The following is a 24,723-nucleotide window of genomic DNA, read 5'->3' on the forward strand; positions in this document are numbered from 1 at the left end:
TGGATTAATTAATCGAGTCAATATATGAATGAAAGGAAGGATTGTTAAGAGATATGTAAAAACATCATGGCTTATAAATGAGCAAAACTCTTCCCATCAGTCTACCAACAGATTACTGTAGGAGGCTATATGTTGTCAATAAGGAACTGCATATTAATCTTTTTATTATCAACCTTAGAATGCACCGAGGTTAGGAAGAATCAGCATTGGTTTGAACAAAGTAATTTTGTTGTGTCCTTATCACAAAAATATGAAAAGTTCCATTTTCATTGTCAGAATAAGCAGTTTTCTTACGTCAGGAGAGATTACTCTTATTTGTATGTACATAATGCGATCGTTGATTTGTTGTGTAGATTACATTCAAAGACGAAGTTTTTTTTAATCGAATCGCCAACGGTTCAGGTTAAGACCTTTAAAGCAAGAATAATTTCTATTTACGATTGATATTTAAAAACGTTTTAATATAATTTTCGGGTTCTCCCATCTCGGCATATTAGAATATCCCGTCCATGACGGTGAAAAAGTTATTGAATGAAAACATTACTTTCATCATGCATAAGCTTCCCAGTTTTGACCGAAGGAATATAATTTGATTCATTTTAATATTTAAAATTCCCGTTTTAATATTCAACGAACCAGAATAAGCATTAAATATTCTACTGCAAGAGATCATCACATAGATAAAAATAAAAAAACCCATAATACTACATGTTAAATTCAATGTTAAGGCTGCTATAAAATCAAATTCTCTCCCTCTCTCTCTCTCACTATCTCATGACTTATGTGTCACACGAAACTGGCAGTTATCGATTTAAAAAAAATAAGTTTAAGACACAGTTAAAGTTTCATTAAATGTTTAAAATAATAAAACGAAAAAATCCGTATCCCTCCAAAAAAATTATGTAACAAAGGATTATTATTTTGTGTAATGATAAATAATAAGCGTTAATAACACACAAAATGTAACAACAAATAAAAATAAAGCATAGAATCTAAAAAAGAATTTATCCAGAATCCTTGTGACTGCTGGCCAAGTTAGCTCCGGTTCTTCAACATGGGACTTTGGAAGCTCTTTGGTTTTCGATTCAATCTCAGGTTCGTCAATGGAGTAAACCTTTTGCTTGCAGCAAGCGTCAATGAATGCGATTTTAGTTGCCAGAAAGCAAAATTTCCTGAGATAATTCGGAATAGGTCTCTCTTCAGGGCTGTGGTGACACTTAAGAACGTATATTGTCAGAAGAACTGATATAACTCCCATAGCCAGCATTATGATAAGGTACACAGCTGGAAAAACAAATAAAATCAAATAGAATAAACGTAAATGAGACACTTTGCCGATACTAATAAAACAAACGGGGCAGTGGCACTTTGAGATATACAGAGAGATGTTCTAGGGAGTTTTTATAAAATTACATTGCATAAGAAATATCTTCTTGAAATATTTTTTCTCGGAAATGATAGTGTTACACACAGAAAGAATGTATAAATTTACGACCTTGAACTTTGACCTTTTGACCTCAAAATCAATAGGGGTTTGATTTCAAAGGCCACAGGGAGTTGTTATGTAAAATTTCATTGCGAAAGCTCAAGTTTTTTTAGAGATATGTGTGGAAACGAAAGTGTTTTAACAGTAAACAGAATTTGCTTATTTATGACCTTGACCTTTGACCTTTTGACCTCAAAATCAATACGGGTCTTTAGTCCATAGGGAGTTGCTATGCTAAATTTCATTGCAAAAGAAAAAGGGTTCTCGAGATATCGTGTGGAAACGAAAGCGTTACAGACAGACAGAAAGACTTGTTTGCTGACATAACATGATGTTATTATGGTCATTATTAAAAAATATATTCATATTATGATGATTTTTATTTTTAAAAAATATACGAAGATAATCACGTGATCAATAATTCATGATTAAAGTATAAAAGCATTTCTCCAATGAGCAAATTTTGGCACAAAAAGTTTATAAAATGTACGAAATTTTACAAATCGTCCCCCAGATACATTGTAGTTAAATCTAGCAACAAATTTCAATTTATGAAAAGGATAAATTTATTTGAAATTAATTCCTCAAAATATCCTTGATATTCTTTTTCTCCTAAAAAAATTATATTTAAACCACAAAAATTATCATACCAACCTTCCAGACAAATGAAAGACAATATGATATGGTTTTTAGAATTAGTCCCATTTTTTTGGGAACACTGAATAACCACTACTTATGGTTACACTAAATTTGAACATATAAAATATTTATAAGACTTATAATAACCCATTAAGCTTTTAAGAGATATATCTGTTTAAAGTGTCATATACAGTTGAAGAACTGGAGGATAACAGAGATCAATCTCATTAACCTCTAAACAATATGAGTGGGTTATTGGCTAAAACACGGACCTTTGGAAATACCAGAGGTGGACCAGATGATAAATTCAGTCCATTTGTATTTATTATCCGGTTTCCAAATCCATTGTTTTACATTGGATGAAACTAAAAACTTTAATTTCTTGGAATTGAACATATCAAGCAGCGGATTTAAAGATACACGCTCCTGCATTTTTCTGTTATAAAGGAGACCATAAATAGACATTGATTAATGTATGCAAGTACCATTGTTCATGGTATAAAAATTTCTTTAATACTTTTTTTTTTTTGCTGGATTTGTGATGTGCATTCATTCATGTATTCATTTTTATTATTTAACATAGATCAAATTAAAGAACTTACAAAGAGTTGCCGTATTGATGGAAGTCGTCGGGATATTTGCAGATACCAATGTAAGATAAACAGCAAAAGCCAGAAGAGTTGTAAGAGAGTATCCCATCTTCTCTCCTGAATCTGGCGGAAGTTGAAAAACAAAACAACTTAAAGAAGCCAAAAGAATCATGGGAATTATAGTGTTCATGATCTGGAATGCAGGACGGCGTCTGAAAGTCAAATTGAAGCTGATCTGAGGCAAACTATTTCTACCATGCGTACGCGTAGAGGACGACATAGAATAAGATGCGAAATCCCACTCTCCATTTGGTTCATAGTAAGTTAGTTCCACCCCTGAACCCATTAGGGCTATTTCTATGTTTGTATATCCCCAGGTGGTAAGTGTGACTGCGCAAGTTTGTATGTCAAAGGGATAATAGGTCACATCTGTAGTACACTGAGTTTCGTAGATGCCACCCGGAGTCCACTTCAGGGTACCTTCCTTGGAGACGCGGATGATGAAAGTATTGTCACTGATAACTGCGATATCACTTATCCTAGAGAAAAATGTACACGTTATTTCACAAGTTACAGATATGCTTTCAGATATTTTTCATCATCGCTTCGTGAAATAAATCTTGTTTTTCTATATATGGGCAAAAATCAAAATAATTTTACGATTTTCCGTTATAAGGAAAGGTTACGAATTGAACAAATATAAATAATTATGTACAAAATTATCAACTATATCTTTATCACGGGAGTCTGAAGTTTTAATCGCAAAAAAAAAAACAAAAAAAAAACAAACAAAAAAAAATCCGGAAAAAAATTTCCCACCCTAAACTAAAAAAACACCAGGATAGCACGTGTTTTTCTGGGGGACCCGCCTAAACAAAAAGATCTGGGCTTGGCCAGGAAAATCTCTCAATTAATTCAGTATCCGGAGTGTTTGTGCTATGTATTCAAGTTAAGAAATCCAAAATGCTTGACGACTACGGGCCGTTTCTGGCTTTTTTTTTCCAGTTTGACAGCTCATCCTGGACTCTATGCCACTAAACCGGAAGTGAACTCCGCAGTGAATATATAACGTAATTGAAGAAAAGAAACAAAAAAATGCATGTAAAATTTCATTTACAATATTATGTTACCATATGTGAACAATAAGAAAAAAATTTTAAAACAAAATAATGCCTTATAAGGTCGCTAAGTCAAGCTGTTTCGCTCTTTGTTGACTTGGCTTTTCAGTGATTTAAATTTGGCGCCTTGTAAAAACTGAATTATCTGTCGCTGTTACATATCGTCATATAAGTAAGAAAAAGAATTAATAACTTTTTAAAAATCTATTGAATGTATTTCAAATAACTGAATCAAATTACGTTGAACAATTATTTATTTTATTTTATTTGAACAAGCTTTTGAAGACGTCAATATACATTGCGATTATCACTTCCGGTTTAGTGGCATGGAGTCCAGGATGAGCTGTCAATGTCGAAAAAGAGCCAGAAACGGTCCGTAGTAGTCAATCAGATTGGGATTTTCAACTTGAATGAATAATACAAATGCTCCAGATAGTGAGTTAGTCAGGAATTATTCTGGCCAAGCCCAGATCTATTTGTTTTGGTGGATCCCCCAAAAACACGTTGCCATCCTAGTGGGTTTTTTTTTCTAGTTGAGGGTGGGAAAAATTTTTTCCGGATTTTTTTTTTTTTTTTTTTTTTTTTTGACGATGAAAACTTCAGAGTCGTGTGGTCTTTAAAAACAGGCCTTTCTTGTACAGAACACATTATTACGAGTTTGACTTACGAATTTGTGACGGCGAGGGAAGGTATCCAGACATAGTCTTGTGTGGTGTAAAATGCTGGTATGTCGCTGTTGTATAATGCATTAGAACTCCAAGATAGTCGATTGTCAGTCCATTCCTGAATTATTAAGTAAACTTTATATTATGTCTGAAAAATCATTAGATATCATAATCATACGATATTAACCATATTTAGATTGTGAAGGGCTCTCTTGCATTAAATGACTTAAAGTCCAAATTAGTTAAAGTAGTTACAGTGACTGTTGTGTAAACAAGATATATTAATATTTGTTTCTATATCAAATGGTTATTTATTAACCAAAAAATATTTTGTTCAGTCTTTCTGCATAAAAATATAATTTTAGGTAAAGGTACATAGAAAAAAGTCATAACTTCTTTTCGAGAAGAAGAGTGGTTGTGTGTCACTTTGATAAACGAAAGTTTTAATTTATTCTCTTCATTATATTTGGTGAAGTCCAGGCACGTAGCATCGTTTATGAAAGTGGGGGAGGGGACAGCCAGAAAATTTTTTTTTACTTACCTGAAAGAAAGTTGACAAGCAAAAAAAAAATTCCAAAACTCGAAAATCCGTGGGGGGTTGTAGAGGCCAACTTTTTTAGATGCCGATTTCTTTCAATACCAGTTTTGGGCATACAGTACTACATTCCCTTCACATCACTTTACCGAGGTAAAAACTGGGGGGGGGGGCACCCAACCTTTCAATGAACATTTTCAATAGCATAAATAATGTTGGGAAAAAAAGTGGGGGGGGGAGGGGCAGGCTACGTGCCTGAAGTCAATGAAATTGCTAAATAATTCTTAAATGTACATGTATACAGCATTCAAAAATAAGGTTTAAACAATTATCAGAAGAAATATGGGTTGGTCGAGTGATCTAACGGGTGTGCAATAAATCCGGCTAATATTTTAAAATGACACAATTATGTGCCTGAGTTTTAACAAATTATAATTTATAGCAATGCAAAGATTTTTATTTCAAACATTCATGGTCTAAATCGTATGTGTTGAACACTTTTTATGCACGTGAATTAACTGTGATTATTGATTGATTCTTGTTGTTTCACACAAAGTCGGCAATGTTTTAGTCTTACATGTATTTGACCAGTACAGATTCATATTTTGGGTTTCTCTGGCGGCACTCAATAAACGTACCCTTTTTGAAACCAAAGAAACGATCTTAAAGGTCTTACGCAAGGAAATAGCCAATCAAAATGAACTTAGTCAATTGAAGGAATTCTAGTCAACTCGGCACCTGGTAAACTCGGCATCTGGTGAACTCGGCACCAAGCAAAGTGAATTCGGCACCAGGTATATTCGGCACCTAGTAAACTCGGCACCTGGTAAATTCGGCATCTAGTGAATTCGGCACCTATATTATACGACTTACTTTTCATCTATTTTTATCTTTCTATTGCCAATGTTTTCAATGTTTCTAATGTAAGGGGTGAATTAATTGATGTTTTGCAGTTTATACACACTTTAGGTTTTTTATTTAAAATTCTCTGTCTAGATATAAAGTTTCAAAAAATTAAAATAATACAGCAGCGAAACATACACCATAAAAGTAAACAAAGCAAAGAATACACGGCACGAATCTAGAAAAAATGTGATTGTACGGAAATATTTTTAATATCATCGATCTTCATAACTGTTTTCTATTAAAATGATAGTGAATGATAAAATAGCAATTTTCTTGTATCAAAATATTAGCAAATTATATACTAATATCGAGGAACATACATGTACAATTAATGTATCGTCTATGCTTTAGTCCATATACATGTATTAGGGTTATTTTCCAAGTTTTTCGAGCTTTGGAAAAAAAAAAAATAAACATTGATTATATTTGATTTTTAACAGATCATCATGCTCCATATATTCATCAGTAAGTCAATATAAAAAGAAATTAACATAATGATTATAATTTCACTTCAATAAAAAATTCTTCTAAAAACAGCAGGCTTGGTAGGAATCTACATGGGGTCGTGTAATTTGGGTTGTAAACGCACGTGTTTAATAACCAGATGTATTTTATTACCGAGTGTAGAACATTTTAATTAGATCTCAAATGGATTATCTTACGCTAATATGTAACAAATATAATGATGACCAAAAAAAAAGGTTTTTTGTCGGAGCGGTCACTAGAGAAGTAAATAAATGCTGAATACGGACTCGTTGAATAGTTTAACAAATAGTAAACTATATAGAGTTAATATAAAAGGGACCGTAGCGGATGTTCCCCCAACTCCTTTTTTGTGCCTAATTCCTGTAAGACTTTTTAAAAAATATGTTCAGTATCGAAGGATTTCATAAAAGAATTATAAAAGCTACAATGATATCAACTACCTCACGCAAGATGAAGATGGCATATTATCTTAACCATTAACATATCTTTATATCGTGAGAATTTCATCCCGTTTTGTTGAGAATCAAAAAAAAAAATCTATTTAACGTATTCGAGCTAAAAAGAAAAAAAAATAATAATAATGGGAGATTTATGTGTAGATTTACATAATATTTGGTATTTATAAAATTATTTTTTTTCACCGCATTGGAACTTAAATATCCCCATGTTTCTAGAAACTGATGTTTCTGATATTTAATGCCGAGTCGGGAAAAGGTGGGTTGGTTGTTTTGGATCTCGAATATCGATTTAAATTGTGTAATTTACAGGAAAGTCCTGTCTTTACAAAGTAACAAAACAAATTTTAAAAATCTTCATTTTTGTTAGTCTGTACCTATCTAAAATATGCCACATACTACTTTAACAATATTCAATGATGTACGTTTAAGTTCGAATTAAAATTCTAAATTCTTCATTGAGAAGGGACTTTATACAAAAAAAAAAACAAAACAAAACAAAACAAAAACAAAAAAACAAAAAAAAAATCATAATAATTACCGATGACTTTGAAAATTGAATTCAAATTTTTAAAGGAAATTTCAGTACTGAAATGTAGATATAAATGTATATAATTTGTATCCAGTTTTATTTCATAACAATTTTATTTTAAACGCATCATCCCATCAAAAACGACATTAAAACGCATCAATCCGTTAAAAAAAAATTAATTAGTTGTTTTTTTGGTTTTTTTTTTCTTTAAATCAGTAAATGAATGTCACCAAAAACGCATTTACAAAATAATAAATAAAACAGAAAAGAAAATATTTACGGGTAATTTTAAACAAGTGTCTGCAAATCAAGGATAAATACATGAATTTCAGTTAAATATTTAATAACTCTTAAAGGCAAATTCATTAATCAACAAATAGTCAAAAGGAAAATATTAAGGAAAAATCTTAAGTAATAATAAATATCTCGATTTATTAATGAAAGGTGCCGATTTTACCAATATCTGATGCCGAATTAACCAGATTCTGGTGCCGAGTTCACTAGGTGCCGAGTTCACTAGATGCCGAATTCACTTTTTCTTTGAGTGCCGAATTCACCAGGTGCCGAATTTACTTGTACCCAATTGAAGTTCCATATATATATATAGAGATTTTTTTTTCTTTTTTTCATTTTTGGCAATTTGTTTTAGGCCTACAGTATTAAAATTGGACTCATGTACTAGGAATATCATTTCTTTAGCAGAATTATCCCACTGAATTAAAAGGAACTTTTTTCAGGTGCGCATGATGCAACTTCCTGGATGGTGTGTAGGCTGTTTGTCAACATGTGAATCCCACGTGCATTTCGGGGTAGGTAAGTTTACTGTCGATTTTATTTATTAAAAGCCGCATAAGGCATATTTTTTCTGATCTCAAATTTTTGTTTAAGCATTAATCTTTATTTTCTCTTTCATGAATTTTCTGCTGAGAGTCTAATAAATTAAATAATTTAATTCAAGCTATATAGTAATATATAGTGAAATTATTTCCTTGTGTGAGACCTTAAGCGTCCCGGTGTTCCTTGGCAAGGGCCACTACTTAATGTTCCATCTGAGGGACTTTAGAATTTAAAAAAATTGTACGAAAAGTACTTCTACTAACAATGCTAATACACATGTAAAAATTTATACAATGTTCATTTGAAATCTTACTAAAAAAAAATCAGCTTCGTGCAACTGTAAGTACTGTACAATTGTTTGTAAAAGAAACATGCATAATTTATGCATTATTCACACAATATTTAAAACGTCTACTTTATATAAGTGAAAATCAGTACATTCCAAAAGGTTATGGTGTGTAGTTATTGCACAATCACAAGATACACATTCAGGTTGATATTCCAGGGAATGTCCAATACGAATTGTAGACATAACGACCCTCCCGGCGTTCGGACCGAAATTAGATGATTGATCAACTTTGTTTTGTATGGCATACAATTCATTATTATTACAAAATTTCAAAAATATTTGCAAAAGAGAATAAACGTTTAGATACAGTGAGAACGTTAGATCGTTAAAATACTAAGAAATTTTAAAAGGTACAATTTTATATCGGAATGCAGCTTTTGTAGAACGTTTGGCCTTGTTTTTACCCGAATTACCAAGCAAGTATTACATATGTTGGAATCCAACAATATTCGATCGACTTTGTGACCTTGTTAAGAGCAATGATTGCACTTGACTTATTTATGTCCACATTGTGTATCGAAATGAAATATATAAAATGAATTTTTACTTTTTTTATCTATTCAGAAGCAAGATGTATGGCATTCGCTTCAACTATAAAAAATAGTGGTAGAAAAAATATTTTGAACACTGCAAGGGCAACAACCCTACCCCCTGTCCTTTTAACCATCTGTGTAATTAATTTGTATTGTAGAATGTTTAAACTGTTATTAAGCCACACACAACAATTTGGGCACTTTTTAATTTAATTTTTCGACCAAATCTTGAATATAAAGGTGATATACCGCTGCACAGAATTTCATCAAACTCCGAAATCTTTAAGACACAATGTGCAGATATTCCAATATTTTTGCCTCCTCGAGTTTTTGCTATATATATATTTATACCCCCGCTCCGAAGGAGAGGGGGGTATACTGTTTTACCCTTGTGTGTCTGTCTGTCTGTCCGTCTGTCCGTGTGTCTGTGTGTCCGTGTGTCCGTCCGTAACAAATTTTCGTCACAGTTTTCTCAGCAACTACGCATGGTAGATGCTGACCCCCTGTTTTACCCTTGTGTGTCTGTCTGTCTGTCCGTCTGTCCGTGTGTCTGTGTGTCCGTGTGTCCGTCCGTAACAAATTTTCGTCACAGTTTTCTCAGCAACTACGCATGGTAGATGCTTGAAATTTCAGCACAATCTTCTCTGAGGCATGCCATATGGTGGGATGTATTTCTGAACAAATCCGATGTCAACTTCCTGTTTATCCGTGCGTCTGTCTGTAATAAATTTTCGGCATCTGTAACAAATTTTCGTCACAGTTTTCTCAGCAACTACTCATGGTAGATGCTTGAAATTTCAGCACAATCTTCTCTGAGGCATGCCATATGGTGGGATGTATTTCTGAACAAATCCGATGCCAACTTCCTGTTTATCCGTGCGTCTGTCTGTAATAAATTTGCTGCATTTGTAACAAATTTTCGTCACAGTTTTCTCAGCAACTACTCATGGTAGATGTTTGAAATTTCAGCACAATCTTCTCTGAGGCATGCCATATGGTGGGATGTATTTCTGAACAAATGTGATGTCAACTTCCTGTTTATCCGTGCGTCTGTCTGTAATAAATTTTCGGCATCTGTAACAAATTTTCGTCACAGTTTTCTCAGCAACTACTCATGGTAGATGCTTGAAATTTCAGCACAATCTTCTCTGAGGCATGCCATATGGTGGGATGTATTTCTGAACAAATCCGATGTCAACTTCCTGTTTATCCGTGCGTCTGTCTGTAATAAATTTTCGGCATCTGTAACAAATTTTCGTCACAGTTTTCTCAGCAACTACTCATGGTAGATGCTTGAAATATCAGCACAATCTTCTCTGAGGCATGCCATATGGTGGGATGTATTTCTGAACAAATCCGATGTCAACTTCCTGTTTATCCGTGCGTCTGTCTGTAATAAATTTTCGGCATTTGTAACAAATTTTCGTCACAGTTTTCTCAGCAACTACTCATGGTAGATGCTTGAAATTTCAGCACAATCTTCTCTGAGGCATGCGATATGGTGGGATGTATTTCTGAACAAATCGGATTTTAACTTCCTCTTTATCCGTGCGTCTGTCTGTAATAAATTTTCGTCATCTGTAAATTTTCGTCACAGTTTTCTCAGCAACTAGATGCTTGAAATTTAAACACATCCTTTGTCTATGCATGCCATATGGTGGGATATATTTCTTAACAAATGTGATGCCAACTTCCTGTTTATCCGTGTGTCTGTCTGTAACAAATTTTCGTTGCAGTTTATTCAGCAACTACTTACCGTAGATGCTTGAAATTTCAACACACTTTTGGTCAAGGCATGCCATATGGTGGGATATAGTTTTGAACAAATCTGCTGATGTCAACTTCCTGTTTATCTGTGTGTCTGGCTGTAACAAATTTTGACCACAGTTTTTCACCACAGAAATTTTAACGCACTCTTTATATAATTAATAGCCAAGTCTCATTTACATCCTATTTTTCTTTTATTATTTTTCTTTTTTAGATTTCAAAGACAAAGACTTCATGGATGAATATCATTATATTGTTATCACATGATGCTCAGCTGTTTCATGATTAATTTTAATTTCATTCCATTTTTCCATACAGTTATTTATTCATTAACAATGTACCAGTATCATATTCATTGAATAAGTCCAAATTGAATTGTTCTTTCATGTGTTTGATTTCGTACAGGAATAATATCTAAATATATATATGACATCAGCTAAGCATTTCATGTGGTAACATTTTAACAAAAATATGAAAAGTTATTTCTCATTTTCAGACAAACCTTTAAGAATGCCAAGAAAGAAAAAGTCTGCAGATGAAAGAATAAAAGAAAGAAGAAAGCGTGAAAGGGAAAGAAAAAATGATTCAAAACCATCCACCAGTAAACAGTTGAGATCAACTGATTGTGTTAAAATTGTTGATTCAAGCAAACCAGGTGTTACTTTGAAAAGTAAAGATGCACCAGTACTTTCTGCTAATGTTGAAGATGATTCAAAATGTGAAAGAGGTAAAACAGATATTTCAAAACCTTCTACCTGTAAACAGAGTCAATCAACAGATTGTGTGAAACCCTTTTATTCAAAACCTTCTGCTAAATTTAAAACAGAACAAAAGGAAACTGGAGAAACACAATATTCTTTTATTGAAAGAGAAATAAATAAACAGAGACAATGGCAATTTCAAATCATGAACAATTACAAAAATATGGATAAGGGAGATTCCGAAGTAGTGTCATCAAGTAAAGAAGTCAAAAGGAAGTTTTCTCAGTTAGGCTGTATCATTTCGAGCAATAGAACGAACAAGAGTACCAGTACATCTTATAATCCTAGAAATGTTACCAATTGAATAAAAAATCTCCCCGAAGCTAGAAAAACAGTTTTAAAAGTAATGGATAGGGAACGGAAATCAAAAAGAAGGAAAAACCTTGATGAAGATGCAAAAGCAGAATTTAAAGTAAAAGCCAAAAAACAAAAGCAAGAGAAAAGAAAAACACTTGATGAAGAGGCCAGAGCTATGATTAAGCATAAAAACAAGACACATATAGAAAAGAAAAGAAAAACTCTTGATGAAGAGGCCAAAACTGAAATTAAACAAAAAGACAAAAAAAAAACAAAAGCAAGCGAAAAGAAAAACACTTGATGAAGAGGCCAAACCTGAAATTAAAGAAAAAGACAAAAACAAAAGCAAGCGAAAAGAAAAACACTTGATGAAGAGGCCAAAACTGAAATTAAAGAAAAAAAAAGAAACAAAAGCAAGCGAAAAGAAAAACATGTGATGAAGAGGCCAAAACTGAAACTAAAGAAAAAGACAAAAAACAAAAGCAAGCGAAAAGAAAAACACTTCATGAAGAAGCCAAAACTGAGATTAAACAGGGAGACAAAAAACAGAAGGAAAAAAAACGAAAAACCCTTGATGAATTGACAAAATGCACTCGAGAAAAAAACAGAAATCAAATGAAGGAACAAAGAGCAGCAAAAACTTCTGAAGCTGGCAATGCAATACAACTTTTCTGCAGATGATTAAACAAGGTCCAACATATATCTGCTCTGTTTGCCAAAGACAAATGTACAGGGAATGTGTTGTTTTGTACAATGAAAGTGTCTTTACTATGTGTGACAAAGAATTGTTAGAAATATGCAATACACAAAAGAGAAGTATTGATGGGGAACAGTATATTTGCACCACATACACATGGAATTTGAAACGTAATATGATGCCTATGCAAGCGATAGCAAATTCATTAATTCTAGATGATATACTAGAACAGTTGAGGGATTTGTCAACATTAGAATCAACTTTAATAAGCAAAAGAATTCCCTTTATGAAAATCCTTGCTCTGCCCCGTGGTAAGCAGAAGGCCGTACATGGATGTGTAGTAAACGTGCCAGTAAATCCAGAAGAGACCTGTTCCATATTACCTCGTCTGCCATCTTCTTCGTCATGTATAACAGTGAAACTGAAACGCAAGATAGAGTATAGAGGTCATGTTATTGTTCAGTCAGTAAGACCATGGAAAACTTTACAACATCTTAAGAATGTACAGAAAATCCTCATTATCAGGGCATCATCATCAATGATAACTGGCAAGAGGACAGCTGTGAAGATAATCCACAACTATGGGAGGCTTTGACAAGCAATGGTACATCAAACAGTGGCACTACAGTACATGTTTTACCAAGTTCATCCAGTGAGACAGATCAACAGTCAGAACAAGGACAGGAATCAGACAATGAAGGAAGTGACAATGAAATAGAATATCGATCAGAAGTAAATGGTTTGCCTTTTGATTCTTGTTTGCAACCAAGAGACATTAGTGCAGACAAAGACTTTTTATTGAATTTAGCACCAGGAGAAGGTAAAAAGCCAATAGGGCTGTGTGCAGATAAACATAGTGAAGAAATGGCCTTTCCTACATTATTTCCTACAGGAAAATTTGGATTTGACTGTCAGCACAGCAGACCAATTTCATTAGTAAAATATATACTTCAGTCAGAGGATTCTCAATTGTGACATCCGCTTTGCAGCCTCCACAGAGTACTTGTTTTATGCACAGTATAGAAGTGAAGCCAAAAAGGTTGCTGACTGTCTAAGTATTGCCATGAGAAAATGTAAAGGACAACATCAGTTGGAGAAAATAACAGCAGGCCAGATAAAGAATGCTGAATAAATGAGACGTCAAGCCCGCTCAGACCTTAGCTATCATTTCCCACAAAATGTTCGTGGATCACCAGCTTTCTTTAGCAAATTACTGTATGACCTTTTAGGAATGATAAGACAACTGGGGAGCTGTACATGGTTCCTGACATTGTCCTCTGCTGACATGAAGTGGAAAGATACAATTCAAGTGATAGCTGCACAACATAATCAAAAACTTTCAGATGAACAAGTAGAAAACATGACTTGGGTACAAAAAAGCACTTGGTTACGGACTAATCCTGTTACAGCTGCAAGGCATTTTGATCACAGACTTCAGCTTTTCATGTCAACACTAGTTCTTGGAAAGTCAAAACCCATTGGAGAAATACATGATTACAAATGCAGGATAGAATTCCAGCAAAGGGGGTCACCCCACTGCCATATGCTGCTATGGGTTAAAAATGCACCTTCAATATCACAAAACTCTCCTGAACAATTAGCTGACATCATTGACCAATATTTGGCATGTACAATTCCACAACAAGATCATCATCTTGCAACCCTGATTCAAACTGTGCAACGACACATTCACTCTTTGACATTTAAAACCCATGGAACAAAATGCAGATTCAGTTTTCCAAAGCCCCTGTTTGTAAAACTACAGTTGTGCTTCCACCAAAGGATACACCAGACAAACGAACACAGACAATCTACACAGAGTTGTTGACAGCAGTTATGGGTAAAATGGAAGATGTACAACATAATCCAGAAGTTACATTAGAAGCTTTGTTGGAAGAACTTGAAATTCCTGAAACTTTGTATATGAAGGCATTAACTTGGATAAAAACAAAGCAAGGCCAGCCTGCTATATTGTACAGACGTAATTCATCTCATTGCGTCATTAACAATTACAGCCCAACCCTAATGAATGCCTGGCAAGCAAACCTTGACCTTCAGTATGCCACAAATGTTTATGTCTGTATAATGTATGTGGCATCATATGTAAGCAAACCAGAGAAAACATTGGGTGATGTCTTAAAGTCTGTTAGTAAGAATTCAGCACCAGCTGGTCCAAAGAAGATGATGGAGACTGTATCTAAGAAATTCCTTTCTCATCGTGAAGTCAGTGCCCAAGAGGCAGTGTATAGATTATTGCCATTATCACTATTTAAAGGATCACGCCAGGTCATTTTCCTTCATACAGATTTAGCTGAGAATAGGACAAAACTTTTGAAACCCATGAAAGTTATACAGGAGCTTGATGATGATGAAGGAAACCTATTCCAGGAAGGCATGCTGGAAAAACATCAACTTAGACCTGATTGCATTGAACACATTTGCCTTGCAGATTTTGCAGCAAATTATTCATATGCTTGGAAAACAAATACCAACTCAGATCCAGACCTTCTAGAAGAAGCATCATTTGATCCAGAAACTGTAATCAACAATCTTCCTAAATCCATAAAGTTGAAAAATAAATCAACAAACTTAACTCTCCGTTCCAGACCAGTCATTATCAGATCTTATCAGTTCTCCATCTTGAAACAACCCGAGCAGTACTATCACCCCAAACTGTTACTGTACAAACCATGGAGAGATGAAACCAAAGACCTGTTGGATGAAGATGGTACATATAAAACAAAATACTTCAATTGTATACCAACCTTTTGTGACAGAATGAACTATTATGAGCCAAACAATTAAGAGTATGCACAAGCTGTTGAAGAACTACAAGAGAATGGGCCTCCTGAAGATGCCTGGGCATCACTAGCTCCACAAACAGAACAACAGGAGAGAGAAGATAGATACAGGGGAGCACAACAAGATCCAGAGTTTGAAGCTATTGTTCCTGAGCATGGAAATGAAACATCAGATCTTGGGTTGGTTGCTTATCAGTATGAATTGGACAGTAGGAAGATATCAGCACAGCAGTGGCTTAGTATGACAATATCTCTCAATACTGAACAGCAAGAAATCCAGCAGTTCATTGTTGAATGGTGCATACAAATGTCAATGACTTATAAAACAGCAAAACGTCCAAAGCCATTCCATGTCTTCATTTCTGGAGGAGCAGGCACTGGGAAATCACACTTGATCAGAACCATAGTACACACAGCAAACAAATTGTTGGGACTAGGTCAAGGAGAAGTTGACATTGTTGTCATGGTCTGCGCTTTCACTGGTGTGGCTGCTTTCAACATTGAAGGCCACACTTTGCATTCTGCATTCGGTTTACCAGTTAATCAGTCCAAGCGTGATGACTATATCAGACTTTCAGAAGAACAGTTGTCTAGTATGCGAGAAAAACTAGGAAATCTTTGCCTTTTGATTATTGATGAGATTTCCATGGTTAAAGCTGATCACCTGTACACTGTTCACAGACGTCTGTCAGAGATTATGACATCCGATGAGCCTTTTTGGTGGGGTATCAGTTTTAGCTGTAGGTGACCTCTCCCAGCTGCCACCAGTCGCCCAAAGACCAGTGTTTGACACAGTTTCTGATTCTATTGCATCAATGTATGGTTTATTGTGGAAGAAAAATTTTAGAGTGCTAGAACTTCACCAAATAATGCGGCAGAAAGATGATGTTGAATTCGCTGAGGCTCTCAACAGAATTAGGTCATTTAAGCATACTGACAATGATATACAAGTCATTAAGAACAGAGAAACAGATGCTTCCTCACCAACATATCCAAAACAAGCACTGCATATATTTGCTTTTAATAAAGATTTTGATGAACATAACAATCAAATGTTAGAGAGCATAGAATCACCAGTAATTAAAGTGTCAGCTATTGAATCCAAGACAGATCAACAAACTGGTCGTATTGAAAACATTACATTCGATGAAAAGAAGAAACCAGGTGGAATGTTGCACGAACTGAAAATAGCTAAAGGGGCGAGAGTTATGATGACAGCAAATGTAGATACTAGTGATGGATTAACCAACTCTGCCACAGGAACAGTGACTGGTTTTCTACCTCAGCATCCAGATCCATCTGACCCTCAGTTTAGTGATTACAGACCTAAATATGTGTTGGTCCACTTTGATAAACATCGAGTTGGTGAAAAACTAAGATCTAAACTTCAGCGAATTGTACCTGATGAGGTATCCACACCTATTTCAGTTCATGAAGTAACTGTAAAACATAGAAAAATAACTGCAAAAAGGACACAATTTCCTCTAACCCTGGCATGGGGTGTTACCATTCATAAAGCCCAGGGTAGAACTGTTGATAATCTAGTGATATCAATGAAAGGAGCATTCAAAGCTGGACAAATGTATACAGCATTAAGCAGGGTCAAAACTAAAGAAGGTCTTTACATTCTAGGTGAATTTCAATCATCAAAGATCACCTCTGACCCCAGGACTGTCAAAGAAATGGAGAGAATTCGGAAAGATAACAGCTTTAAATGGAGTATTCCATGTTCTGTTACAGCACCACCAGACAGTTTCTTTAAAATTAGTGTACTTAACATTAATTCTCTCTGTCCTCACTATCAGTGTCTTTCAGTGGACCAGTACATCAGCACCAGTGACATTGTAGCCTTGTCTGAAACCTGGCTTTACTCAAAAGTATCAACTGAAAGTCTTGAACTTAGTCCAGAATACCATCTCTATCGTCAAGATTATTCTGTTCAAAACAGAAGACCACAAGGTGGAGTAGCAACCTATGTGAAGAAGTCATTTCGTGTTGTGTCAGAATTGCATTGTGAAGAATCAATTTGCAGTATCAGTGTCTTGTGTTGTCCTGTAGGGTGAATCCAAGTAAACGTCTGATGCTCATTCTCTTGTATGTTCCACCAAATACACAAAATGCATTCTTCTTCAAGCAACTGGACAGACTAATCAGTCACACTCCTACAGATTGTGTCCCTACTATAATATATGGCAACTTCAACTTGAAGTTAACAGATCCAGCCAAATCATTAAACGAATTGTTTCGGTACCACGGATTTATTGATTATAGTCAGTCACCAACTCACAGAAAAGGAGGCTCACTTGACCGTATTTTCATCAACAAACATTTTGATGAATCAGAAATTACAAATGTGATTCCCATTCATTATTCAGACCATTTCCATCTCCATATGGCTGTGCCTTGGGTAAAACTATTTTGAATATGATGCCATGAACCAAAGGAAAATTTGCGTGATAAATGTAAGAACCTATTTAACACTGTTTGTGAATAATTCCATAAAACATTTATATGTGAATAATTTCATATTATAGATTTATATATATTAGTATATTATCAAGTAAAAAGCAAGCATAATACTGGTATATATACTGTATTTCTAACAAGATGCTTTGGTTCCTATGTTTTGTTAAGGATACTTTCTGGATCAGCTTTAATGATGTTAAAGAATAAACTTTAAATGAAGATAAATACTTAAAAAGTACGACATTTCTTTAACTGAACATGTGTATGTTTACATAAAAGCATAGTTTTACATTCATATCAGAGCGGGGGTATTACTAGTGAGCATTCGCTCACAGATTTCTTGTTTTCAAGAAACTTTTCAGCTAGGTAATGAGGAAATCTTGGTTTAATTATTTTCCACGGTGGTATTTTATAAGATCAAGTTGTCCGAGGTAGATCATAGCTCTGTTTTTTGATTTTAAATCTGTTTTATGTATTAATGTTCATAATTGACAAGTAAATGTGCATTTTGTGGATGAAAATTACAGCCATATGCAGAATTGTCAGTGTTTGCTTTTAATTTAATCATATTGTAAACTGTAAAGTAAGTTTAATTCTTCTAACATCTAGAGGTGGTTCATTCGTTTATACATAAGAAAATGCTCGTACATGTATATGCTGTCTTTAGAAGAAGTTGGAAAAATACATATTAAGTATCATCTAAGCCAACTTTGATTATGGATTGTATTTTATATAGAAAGTAGCTGATCCATACACATTCATCCAAAGATAATTTAGATATGACTAACAATATCAGGCCCTTTGAGCATGTTTGATACGAATCCATCTCTTGTTCAATTTAAATACAAATTAAAGAAGTTATGGAATGAATTAAATAACTACCTAATTTATACAGTACATGTATAAACTTGGCTGGGGCAGCGGTTGAAAAATTCTTAAGTAATGCAACTTAGTTTATACAGTAATGAGTGGACAGTGATTACACAAGTAAATTCATTCCTTATTTTTCAATTCTTATTCATTACGGTAAAATCTGAAAAGAAGACAAGAGACTTTTAAAATGTATTAATTTTTAAATTGTACAAATTTCATCATCTGTAACGTCAGGCTTTTTTTTTTTTTTAGCGAAAACCATCTGACATACACTGTATGAAAAGCAGATTGCACGATTTTTTTTTTATCTAATCAAATGTCGCGTTACAACAAGTATTGTAACGGTTCAATTACTTTTTAAAGAGTGTTGTGAGATGACCTTCGACAATGTTTTGAAATTTGAAGATGTTACTTACAAATGTAAAATAGCCGGCAATCGCCATCGTCTGATCTTTAATACTCTAAAAAAAATCAAATGCCAATATAAAAAGACAACCCACACAAAATATAGAAATTATACTAATAAATGACAGTAAAATATAACTTAAAGATTACTATTACAAAACATCATAATAACGGGTCAAACGTACATGTAGCTAAACATATATTTCTAAACTTTAAAAAATCCTTGTATCAGAAAATCGACTCACCAAAGATGTAAGGGTCAGCAGGTTGAGTTCGGCTGTAATGTTTACTTGGGATAGTGGCCGTGTAAATCGGTTGTAAGTGTTAGTTGTAAAGAGAAGAGTTCTCAAGTCGTTCTCAAGAGAATATGAAAAAGCTGCTTCGCAAAAAGGACCAACTGTAAGGAAAGAAAAAATAAAGAAGCTAAACTTCAGCTTGCGGATCACCTAGTATATGCGTTTTAATAAGACTATATCTGTAATTACATATATGTGGCAAGTTTAAAGAGCTAAAATACACATGTATGATCAACTTTTTCATAACTAAAATTTAAAATGAGGAGACACAGTTTAGAGACCCTGTAATTGATTTTGTAACAAATACATGTAACATTACGATAAGAAAATGATTTTTTTCCTTCATCTCTAGCTTTAACTTTTTTTATGTGAATTGTTTAAAATTTAACAGATTGATGTAGAGGTATAATAATTTAAAGGACTTAGGGATGCAGATGACCGCATTTTAAGGTACGGAATACCTTTAATTATTAAAATTGACAAGATTTATTAAATGTCTGAAAATTCTATTCGTCAGATCATTTAAATTTATTTTCAGATCATTTTTCTTCTTTTGGCATACACCAAAATCACGTATATACTTAACATTCTTCGGGTTCATACAAGGATTTTAACTTGAGGTTCTATTCAATGTAAGTCTATGTAATTAACCAGGCAATGAAGAGCTTTGATACCAAGAACCGCTACATGGTTTCAATGGACGATTTCGTGATTTCCAGTCCCTTTGGTACAAAGAAGTCGTGACAAGAGCGTCAAACCGAAGTCTATTGTTAAACTGGTTTTAATATTTTGAAAAAAAGGTTTATTCAATGAAATTTACACTTACTATTAAAGGCCCTGAAAATGGAATATAATTGCTTCACAGATCTATACATTGTCATGAGTATAAATATTCACTGTTTGGTAATCTCACTTTATATCCACTTGTTTAGTTGTTTTGTAAATGTTGATACATGGAATAAAATGCAAGTGTTTTAAAGGGTTTCTTTACATATAACTATCATGGTGAATTTCTTTACGTTTTGCAAAACAAAATCGTTTGTGTAAACTAGCAGATAGCGACTCGCTACTGATTCTTTTGTTTACTTATCCGCACTGAGAAATCAAATAAAGTTATAATAATTTATCATGGTTATTTAAGATGTAAATTATGAAAGATATTTTTTAAAAAATGAGTCGAGTCAGTCACCGATAAAATGTTTCCTTGAATTCGAACTCGAATTCTGAATCTGTAAACATCTTTTTTTAACGGTAAAAATCTGTTTTGATCACATAGAATCAATACGAGATCCCTAATATTGAAACCCAAACATCACTTTCTTAAAAATATCTTTTTTAAAACGTAAACATTATTCATTGTAAAACTATTCTATTATCTAAAACGTTCACGAATATACAGAAATAAATAAATACATGTGATTTTTTAAAAAAGAGCTTGACCAATAATCAGAAAGGAGTGAAAACTACAGATTTTGCCCATTATTCAATTACACTGAAAGAATTTCAAACGTGAGAAAAATTGCATTTCGAGCGATAAAAAGCCCAATCAAGTTTTTTTTTTCTCTCATTTACATGTACTCAGAGGCATTTCATAAATACTCACATTTGTTTTTCACAATTTATCAAGATACTTACAAGATAGAAGCAATGTAAGTAGAAATATCCTCATGTTTATCAATTTTGTCCCTCCACTGTATATTGTACCCTCCATATAGGCTTAGAGCACGCCAAGATTTAATAAAACTTTATTTAAAGTGAAAGTGAAGGTCTAGGGAAAAACTTTAAAAATCAAAACAAAGACTCGATTTTTAAAACCTTCTTCGAGTCCTCGCTCAAAAGTATCAAATTCACGTGCCCCATTGTTTGTAGATAATAACTGTCACAATAATCAAGCACCATCCAAAAGTCCCAATTGTATCGACCTGTTCATTTTTCTAAAGGATCAATTCTAATTCTATAAAGGTTAGCAGCCCTGTCCTGTCTAACTTTTAGTTAATGATTTGTTGATTCTTCAGTATTAGTAATCGATTTCTTCCTAAAGCACGATTCCGTGCATCATTAAAACAAAGAGAAGATTTGTGCACACTTCAGATTGGAAATATTTGGTTGGTGAAAATCATATTGCTTTAAAATTATTCAGGTAATGAAATAAAATCATTTAATCACGAAGTCATGTATGATGTTTTTATCGTTAGAATGATTAGAAATAGTGTTCCATTACAGGACATTTTTTCAAACTGTATGACCCACTTTATTGTCGAGGGACTAAGTTCTCTTCGTCATTACATGTAGAAGATATCTGTCTGTTTAATTAAAAATGAAAAATAATTGCTTTTCCCCGATTTTTCTATATATATATATATATGAAATGCTAGATTGAATGAAATTAATCTTATACCTCCAAGGAGAAATAATCAATTCATTGACTTTTCCTGCTTTGCTTTATTTGAATAGCAGAATTAGTGTAAAGACAATTACGAAGTGTTATGTATAGTTAATGTAGTTAACGTAATGAATAAATTTGTCAGAAACAAAACAAATCTCATCGTAAATGAAATTTTTTCCAGTTAATTTTTTTTCAATGTTTCGAAAAGTTAAATATTTTTTTTTTTTTCGAAGTTAAGGAAAACTCTTAAATGGTAGGATGGAAATGTAAAATATAACATACGTAATACCCATACATGTACGAGGGTTGTTCGGAAATTGAGAGACATTTACTTGTACTGTACTTTTTAAAGGACAGAGAGAAATTCATGAATTATTTTACGGAGAACGAATAAGATAAATGTGTCAAATTTCTAATTTATAGGATAATTAGACAAGTTCCGGTGCAAATAAAAACAAACATTTATCTACCGACCCACTCGGATCTCCTTGGATGGCTCGTACGTCGCACACTAATGAATGGAGCGTAGCGGGGTCAGCCGAGGATTGCTGATTGCTACCGACTCGGAGCAGGATCGCGTACGTCATCACGTCAGCCGAAAATGTTTTTTACATGTGGGAAGCGATTATTCTTCTTTCTCTGTAATCATATATAAATTCTAAAAATCAAGTTGTCTCTTTCTTAAACAAGTCTTTAAAAAATTAAAAATTTTGTAGAATTGATTGGATAATATATACATTATGTTAGAAAGAAGGTTTGACAGCGTAGTTAACAATTCAAGAAACTACATCTACCATTTTTCTAAGAGAAAATAAAACTTGGCTACGAATGCAGTCATGGAAACATTTATATCAACAATAAAACACATTTGATCAGACACCTTTGATTAACATAGGATTAAACGCGGCCTTCGGATGAGACCGTATAAACCGAGGTCCCGTGTCGCAGACGGCCCTGAGTGCCGAGTATAGGACAAAATTAGCAGCTCTCCACCGGCAAGTGGTAGCGTTTCCATATGAGTGAAAAATTCTCTAGAAGGACGTAAAACAATAAACAATCAATCAATCAATCAAAAAGAAATCTGCCCTATAATATTTTTTCCTGGAACGCTGATGCAAACAATACTACAAAAGCTCTACCATCTATGTTGAGGTAAATTAAAAATAGGACGCTAACGTTAGGTGACGAAATGAAGATATGATATATTTTAAGTATTTTCGAGAATCCTCTTTGATTTGATTAAAATTTACTCCCTGTAGCTTTGGCTTAGTTTTATATCACATCATCAGATCAAGAAACAAAGAGCTTTTCATTTAAAAAAAAACAAAGAGCTTTTCATTTTTAAAAAAACCAACAAATTTAATGTACTTTTCAATGTTTAGCTAAAAAGTGTACCTGCGAAACTTAATATTTAACAACATTAGTGTACATGTACATAATTTACCTTTTAGAAACACTGGCAAAATTAGGTGAGTGTCTCATTACTTACTTCATTTTTTAAACATCGTTTTAAAAATGCTACCATCTTATATTTTCCAACAACCCCAATGATTAGTATGTGTCATTACGGTGTATGAAGTAATATTAATAACAAAAGATATCATTAATATTCATTCATAAAAAAAATCGTTAATTGAATTAAGGTATTCAATGTACAATTACCATATTTTTAACCTAAATAATAAATGATTTATCTGATAGTTTTAATCATAGTAGCATTTTGAAGATGTTATCAAATAAAAATACTCCACCAAAGGAATTTACTATCCAATTAATTGCACCTTGAATTTTACATTCAAGTCTATGGGCATTGCACGTTTTTGTCAGATATTGTAAAAAGTAATTTGAATTTCAAACAAATCTATTCATATATAGTGAAAATATGTATAAACTCCCTCTTTATTAAACTATTTAATAAAAAAAAAAATAATTTACCACATAAATTTTGATAAATATTTTCATCAACGGCAGATAACTTTAGAAAAACTGTTAACGAGCAAAAAAATGTCTTTTTACATGTTATCAGACAGACAGACAGACATTTTTTATTTCCTCAATAGTATAGAGATTGGTCATATCATATTAAGAAACATTTAACGTCAACAGTGCATTAATTAATAATATATGTACAAGTGCATTGAACAAAAGAGTTCATGAGCTTCTTTTTTTTTTTACAATGTAACTCGATAAAGTTTTTATCTTTAACTATAAAAGAGTTTTCATGTCCTTCAACATTACTGTGATGCCGGAGGATACCGACAATATAAAGGTGGCCCATTCCTCTTCTGGGATAGTTCCATCCTTTCTAGACCCTAGAAGAATATTTACCATAGTAGTTTTGGGCAAGTGTGTGAGATCGACATATGTGTTCACTGGTAAACAGTTAACGATCAGGGTCATGAGATGTTCGCGGCTTTTGCACAGATTCGGACAGTCTAAGATGAAGTGTAATACGATATCCTGCGTACTTCTTTTGCATAATTTGCATAATACTTCTTCCGTCTCATATGTAATTGAGAGATTTGTTATCAGTCTTGTGAATTCGGTTTATTTCCCTTTTATCGATGTCTGGCAATGCGTTTTAATTTTAACTGGTTTAAAATTATTTAAAATCGTTCAAAATTCCTTCATTATACATTGATTAACTTAGATGATTTGGGATAAATAGCCAAAGCAAGGTTAATAGTGAAGAGAGTTATGGAAAGAGAAATAAAGGAAAGAGGAAAAAGGCACGACATGACGAAGAATGGAAATTTAAAGAGCCACAGCAAAACAGAAAATGGAGAATGCCATCACGGTATAGCAAGGCAAATAGTCAAAAGAGTGAAACATGTACTTATATG

General features: G+C 33.4%; 2 protein-coding genes across 2 annotated transcripts; one reads left to right on the top strand and one right to left on the bottom strand.

Annotated features, from left to right (window-relative positions):
- Positions 1-882: 882 nt before the first annotated feature.
- On the bottom strand, positions 883-21,245 carry LOC134248435 (acetylcholine receptor subunit beta-like). The gene is made up of 6 exons (XM_062730838.1): positions 21,130-21,245; positions 19,444-19,595; positions 19,210-19,254; positions 4,501-4,616; positions 2,728-3,254; positions 883-1,284 (listed from the first exon to the last, which is right to left on the bottom strand). Exons 1-6 carry the CDS (start codon positions 21,203-21,205, stop codon positions 917-919), a joined length of 1,284 nt encoding a protein of 427 aa, XP_062586822.1. The 5' UTR covers positions 21,206-21,245; the 3' UTR covers positions 883-916.
- LOC134248434 (uncharacterized) lies at positions 11,285-13,016 on the top strand. Its single transcript, XM_062730837.1, has 2 exons — positions 11,285-12,233; positions 12,362-13,016. Exons 1-2 carry the CDS (start codon positions 12,006-12,008, stop codon positions 12,635-12,637), a joined length of 504 nt encoding a protein of 167 aa, XP_062586821.1. The 5' UTR covers positions 11,285-12,005; the 3' UTR covers positions 12,638-13,016.
- Positions 21,246-24,723: the final 3,478 nt, after the last annotated feature.

This window comes from Saccostrea cucullata, unplaced genomic scaffold (genome assembly GCF_032062105.1).
Source record: "Saccostrea cucullata isolate Sc308-1 unplaced genomic scaffold, CSIRO_AGI_Scuc_v1 ctg3545, whole genome shotgun sequence".
Taxonomy (NCBI): Eukaryota; Metazoa; Mollusca; class Bivalvia; order Ostreida; family Ostreidae; genus Saccostrea; species Saccostrea cuccullata.

Coding starts and splice junctions, on each gene's coding strand:
- LOC134248435 (XM_062730838.1), bottom strand. CDS start 21,205: ATGGAGGGTACAATATACAGTGGAGGGACAAAATTGATAAACATGAGG. Junction 4,617..19,209: donor TTGCCGGCTATTTTACATTT/GTAAGTAACATC, acceptor TTAATAATTCAG/GAATGGACTGACAATCGACT. Junction 3,255..4,500: donor TCCCTCGCCGTCACAAATTC/GTAAGTCAAACT, acceptor ATTTTTCTCTAG/GATAAGTGATATCGCAGTTA.
- LOC134248434 (XM_062730837.1), top strand. CDS start 12,006: ATGGATAGGGAACGGAAATCAAAAAGAAGGAAAAACCTTGATGAAGAT. Junction 12,234..12,361: donor AAGACAAAAAAAAAACAAAA/GCAAGCGAAAAG, acceptor AGAAAAAAAAAG/AAACAAAAGCAAGCGAAAAG.